The 6,344-nt window shown below is 42.1% G+C and overlaps 1 protein-coding gene across 1 annotated transcript; it reads right to left on the reverse strand.

Annotated features, from left to right (window-relative positions):
* Positions 1-322: 322 nt before the first annotated feature.
* Positions 323-6,344, reverse strand: LOC113034394 (HRAS-like suppressor 3). The gene is made up of 6 exons (XM_026188917.1): positions 6,287-6,344; positions 4,268-4,358; positions 3,188-3,240; positions 2,942-3,050; positions 2,530-2,777; positions 323-741 (listed from the first exon to the last, which is right to left on the reverse strand). The coding sequence occupies exons 2-6, from the start codon at positions 4,302-4,304 to the stop codon at positions 646-648; spliced, it is 543 nt and encodes a 180-aa protein (XP_026044702.1). The 5' UTR covers positions 4,305-4,358; positions 6,287-6,344; the 3' UTR covers positions 323-645.

The raw sequence follows: 6,344 nt of genomic DNA on the forward strand, positions 1-6,344 counted from the left end.
TTAGAGTCTGTGCCTAATATCACTTGTTTGAAATAGACCTCAAAATGAGTTTTGTCCATATTCTGCATGAATCAAAGAAAGTTTGAAAGTTTCCCTTTAATTTTTGCTCGATGACACAATGACAGCGCAGTCAATGCATCTCACCATGAAACTGTTTTTTTGTATAGTTTCAGTCATTATGCAAATGTCCTGGTTATAAGACCTGACCTGCAGTCAGCTGAGACTGAAGATGAGTGACGAAGTTTTTTTCCTTCAAAAAATGTCCAGATGAACAGAATCAACTTTTGGGGAAATTTTTTTTTATTATTTGTTTGTCATAAAAATGTAAGAATGACAATAAACTCTGTGAAGATGCAGTATTTGTATACTGTGGGCCAGTGGATGAAGTGATGTAAGGAAGCACATCATGATTAAAAGCACTGTGGAGTAATCTAATCGTAGCTCTGGCTTTGCAGCCGTTACAGAGGAACCACATTTATCTTCCACTTACTGTATTTTAAAATAAAGTCAGAGGTTTCCTGATGATTCTTCTGTCCATCTCTTTGTGGACACTAACGTAGGCGTGTGGATTCAGTGATCAGCACTGTGTGGTTTTATGGTAATGACACGAATGTTTTAGCGTCTCACACAAAGTTTGCTTTAGGCCTACCAAAGTCGTCCCAGGCCTGCAGTAACTGTATCAGTAACTGTATCAGTAACTGTATCCCACGTTCTGGCAAAGTTTTCCACTCCTTGAGGCACCTGCAGGGAGAAAACATCACAGGAAGTGAGCAGACATCCTGATGAACAGAAGACTGCCATGATTCAAAACTCCATTCAGACCTAGTTTCTTATCAGATAGAGAAATAAAATGAGTGTAAAAGCAAAATTCCTCCGCCTGGGCTGCCGTGCACCTCAGCATATCTGCTTCAACGTGTGACCCCGCCCCTCCCCGGGCAGTCGAGGATGAGTGCACTAACATGCCTGCAGGCTGACGTTTTAATGAGTGTTTGATGGAAAATGACAATGGCAGAGTTTGTGCTCGCTCGTCCAGTCAGTGCCGTTCTTCACGCCTGTCTCATCAGCACAAACACTTTAAAGGGGACAATCTAGGCCTTCAGCAATAATACAGACGGCAATGTATTTAAAAATCTGACCTTCAAGATCTTAACTTAAAAAAACCAAACAAACATCTGTCACATAGGAAAGAAGCATCAATATCTGATGAGCAGACGTATTAACTTGGCCTTAATGTGTTTTATTTGGTGGTGTTTGGTGCAGTTTTCTTGTTTTGTGGGGTTTTTCAACAGGAGATGGGGAACTCTAACATGTTGTTTTGTTCACGTTTGTGCATCTTAATTTTTAAGTGAAATGTGCTTTATACACTATATGCATATAAGGCACCCTTTTCCTTTGTGTGATGCATTTTTCTCTGTTTTTACAAAAAGGGAACAAAGATGTTTAACTCAACCTTGGATGATCTTGTTCTTACTGAGGTGATGTGAAACATGCATTCTTTTTTTGGTAATGTGCTGGAAAAGCTTGAAAGCTTGAGCTTTTTTTTACATGCATATCTTGTCATGGTCGTTGACTCAGCATTTTGTGTTTTGTGATTATTTTCCTCTGTTCTAGTTATTCTGTGTCCTCCCCCCTTGTGTCCGGTTCGGGTCCTAGATTTCCTGTTTTGTTCTGAAAGTCTGTGTCTGTTGTCATTGTGTTTAGCTTGTCTCCTCCGGTCCTCATGTGTATTAGGTTCAGCTGTTCTTCCCTCCTGTGTGTGATTACCTGATTACCTTGTGTGTGTGTATTTAGTGGGTGTTGGTCTGTGTTTGTTGTCGGCTCGTCTGCGTTCATCTGTGTATCTCTGCATTTTTGGTATCCTCCGTCAGTCTGCGTCTCTCTGCCTTTCACCCCGTGTCCTGAGGATTTCTAGTTGCTCTTTAGTTTTCCTAGTTTAGGTTTCCGTTAGTATGTCTCATGATTCGTTGTCTGTTCTGCCACTGTCACCTGTAAATAAACCCTCACTCATATCATCAGTCGGCTGTCTGCATTTTGGGTCCTCCTTTTCCTCCACACCACACGGCTCAACCCGCCAGCCGTGACATATCTGATTAAATGAGGTTTTTATAATGAGTTTTTGATCCAATTTTCAAAACACTTTAAATGTGACCTGTTCATTTAAAAACTCCTCTTTAACAGGAAGAAACCTCCAACAGAACCAGGCTGAGGGAGGGGCGGGGCCATCTGCCACCACGAGGGGAGTGAAAGGGCAGGAGACACAACATCCACATGAAGATCTCCTGTTTACATTCACAGTGCTGAATATGTTTTAAAGCTAAAGTTTAGTCAGTAGGAGATAGATGATGTTTTTACATTATGTTTCTGCAAATGCATTCTCTGTTAATCTGAATCCAGTCAAAACCTGCTGAAATGGGATTCATCAGTAGAATTCAAATAAAGGGTCAAACAGGAAGAAATGAGCTTCCAGCAGCACAGATCTTGTTCTTTGCAAACAGATTCTGTATTTTCTGTCTACATGGTTCCGCCCACCTGCTGCGACGCAGACACACCATATCGTCGCTCTGTGGCAAAGTGCTCACAGTTACTCCTGATGCTGTGGTACGTTATCTCTCTGCCCACCCAGCTCCTGGCCTCTGTAACAATGACGTCAGCTGGGCGGGGATTATGGGTGGAGTCCAGGCTGTTGTTGATTTGCCACTGGTCATTTCCCACCACAGCCCTCAGATTCTCCTCCCTCACAACCCCCCTCTGAGTTATGACAGTGATGCTGTTGAAACCTGCAAACACATGAAGGATAAACTGGGATCAGAAGTAAAGGCTTCATGATTTCATCCTTTATGCTATGAATCAGTTTCATGTGTGATGTCATTTAAGCTTCTGCTTCCAGACTGGGAGGAGTTAAGCTGTGGGGGGTGTTGTGACAGGTGTGTGCGGGACTTACTGGGCACGACCAAGTGAACCACAGAGCCATCACCAACATACACAGCCCAGTGCCGATAGCTGCCACGGAAGATCTCTATCAAGTCCCCGCGCCGTGGCCTCCGACCATTCTGTGATTTACAGACAGAGAAAATGTTTGAAGCTGACTGTGCTCAGTGACTGCAGCACATTGATGAGAGACTTCCAATTAAACAAATCAATCAATCAAAGCACAGCAGTAGACACCAGAAGCAAACGGTTTTCTTACCATGTCAGTGGGTACTTCGTCCACAGACCTCGAGCTGCTTTGATGTTCAGAACCTGCAGGAAAAGATCATTTTATAAACCAAATCCATCCACAGACAGTATCAACCTAATAACACACACGGTGTTAACACGATCAATCTCCTCTGAGTATTTACAGTCAGTGATGATGTTTGGGGTTACTGCCCTCACATGTGGGTGAAATCACTGAGACATAATATGTCAGCACTGACTTGGCTGAAGGTTAATCGAGCATCCTTAAAAATGATGATGATAATAAAACAGTCTTGTTACATGTGGCATCTTTCTTCAGAGCTTTAATGTTCACCTTCTGTTAAAACTGAATCAAACAGGTGTTTCTGGTATTTAGCTTTATCACTGATATGTGGACATCAAAGATCAGTGTTAGCAGAATATTTTAATTCAAAATTAAACATTTTGAATTTGTAGTGCACTTTACATGCAGTATAAAAGATGGATGTAGCCACTGATGTCACTCGTTGGCTCTTGTTTTGAAGCCTGGAGTGATTTTACTGTATGATCTGTGTGTTTCATAACCAGGTATGAAGAACATGGATCTGACTGTGAACCTGACTTTTGATGGCTTGTAGTCAAACAACAGCTACCTGGTTTTTTATCCATTACAATCCTCTAAAATTATTATAATTTACAAAAACCTCATAAACCCGTCACAAATGTGTTTATTGAAGTCAACATCAGAGGAGCTGAGGCCTTTTTCTCCTACACTTTAATGCAACTGTAAGTCTTAACACAACGTGATGTGTCACGATATTTCTACAGTTGCTTCTCTTTTTACACAGAAAGCTAAAACCAGCCTTTCATGGCTGTTATAAATATTTAACATCCTTTATTAAAAAACATAATTACACCCTCATAGATGAAGAAGACATTGGCATCTCTTATTTTGAAAATCTGCTTCATGTTTTAGCAATCTGCCATTTGACTGGACAGTTTGACTGTGTTTGTAATCGGACTGTGACTGACCAATAAGAATCAGTCATGGGTCAGAGCTCCTCCCCTCTGCCTCCAGCAGAGTTTCAGGGTTAAAGTGTGAAGGACTCACGAGATGCTGATGTCGATGTTGATGCTGTGCTTCCCATCACCAACTGAACTTGAGCAACGTGAACTACAGATGAGAGGAGCTGCTGGGCTTTCTGGACGAATTAAAATTCAGTTACACAAACACAAACTTTATTAATGACTCTGTTTATCTTCACAGCAGGATTTTTATGACCAATGAAGCTGAATTTACATTTCAGGAAAGGTTAAACTGTGAATGTCCTCAGACTTATATAAGAAACCTCTGCAATGTTAAATCAGGTGAGTCAGTAAATTATGTGACGTCAACAGTGACATAAGATAAGAAATGACATCTTTACAGTGCTTTTTACTTTAAACACCAATGAAGGTAAAGATCAAAGCTGACGGGTTAAAATAAACCAGAATAAATTATTTAAATAAAACTAAACTCATCTTTAGAGAAATATCCTTAGTTTGGTTATATGCAGTGTATAAACCGAGAAGACCTGCACTGTCTCGGGTTACTTTCAGTTTTGTGTGACCCAGCGTGAACTGTGTCTGTTTCCTCTGTGGTTATGAAACGTGTCTTAAAAACACGCAGCTGCTGTACGAAGGTCACGTTCTGCGCATGTCAGGAAATGTTGGGGAATTTTAGCAGCATGGAGGCCGTTGGCTTAATTCACAGTATAATTTAGCATGCCAGGCCAAAGGCACATGGTAAAAGTATTAATCAATATGATCTAATATGGAAAAGTAAAATAAATAAAAATATTAAAACAAACAAACTACTAGCATTTCTTTGTCCTCTCCTTGAATTCTGTCCTGAGCTTTTCTGAAGCTGAGACTTCCTTTCTTTAACAGCACTGAGCTCTCCACCAATCACAGACACGGGGACTGCAGACAAACTCCATCTCTGATGAAAAGGATTATTGTTGAGGTCACAGGAATCAAACCTGCACCCTTGTTTTGGTGGCAGCTGCTCTTTGGCTGAGTCGGAGACACCCTGTAGTGTGTTTGACACCAGCGGCAGTGTTCGTGTCAAACACCTCTGAGCTCTTTCAGGATCACTGACCAGATCAGAGTGAGAGATTCAGAAATGTACCTGAGAGGCACAGTTTAATAAAGAACAAATCTGATGGTTGCTCCAGGTGACAGTTAGATGACAAAGAAGGAAGCTGTCACATTATTTTCTCTTTCTTTATTGGAGCTTCGCTCCTCCTGTGGTTGGCGGTTATGATGTCGGCGCTGCTGTGTTTGCTGCTCAGCACCGGGTCAGTAAAGAGGACCCGTCTCATATCAGAGGAGTCACTGTTCCTCCGCGCGCACACGTTACCGGCCACTCGTTTACGGAACATGAACACGCCTACGTCATTCTCGCGCTCCAGGTTTAAATCCTGTCTCACTGAGCGTTTCATGATAAACTCGGGCTGGAAACAAACATAAAAGTCTGCAGAGCCTCTGTTTTATGAGCTTCTTCGTTTTTCCATAGCTGAGATTTTTTTTTTATTTCTTTGGTAAATGGCATAGCGCTTTTACTAGTCCCGCCTAAGGACCCCAAAGCGCTTTACACATCCAGTCATCCACACACTGCTGGAGGCAGCTACAGTTGTAGCCACAGCTGCTCTGGGGCAGACTGACAGAAGCGAGGCTGCCATATCGCGCCATTGGCCCCTCTGGCCATCACCAGCAGGTGAAGTGTCTTGCCCAAGGACACAACGACCGAGACTGTCCGAGCCGGGGCTCGAACCGGCAACCTTCCGATTACAAGGCGAACTCCCAACTCTTGAGCCACGATCGCACGATGTTTGATTTTCTTCTCACTGACAAAAATATTAACAATAAAACTTTCACTCACGCAAACCTCACCTCGGTGCAAGATACAAACATTCAAACTCGAGTTTGATTTTGGAAATATCTTATATTTCTATACGCCGGTCAGACCTCGTGCAGCTGATCTAATGATTAATGATTATTGTCAATTTGAAGTCAATCACGTGCCCGCTTTAAATGATAATAATAGGAACTGAAAAAAACAATAAAGAGTAAAGTTTAGTTCACTGACCTGTTGACGCTGCGGTTGAAACCGAGAGTCAGAGTAACGTTTCGAGGAGAGGAGGATG

Source organism: Astatotilapia calliptera, chromosome 12 (genome assembly GCF_900246225.1).
Source record: "Astatotilapia calliptera chromosome 12, fAstCal1.2, whole genome shotgun sequence".
Taxonomy (NCBI): Eukaryota; Metazoa; Chordata; class Actinopteri; order Cichliformes; family Cichlidae; genus Astatotilapia; species Astatotilapia calliptera.

Coding starts and splice junctions, on each gene's coding strand:
- LOC113034394 (XM_026188917.1), bottom strand. CDS start 4,304: ATGGGAAGCACAGCATCAACATCGACATCAGCATCTC. Junction 3,051..3,187: donor ACGAAGTACCCACTGACATG/GTAAGAAAACCG, acceptor TGTAAATCACAG/AATGGTCGGAGGCCACGGCG. Junction 742..2,529: donor GTGTGTCTGCGTCGCAGCAG/GTGGGCGGAACC, acceptor TTCTCCCTGCAG/GTGCCTCAAGGAGTGGAAAA.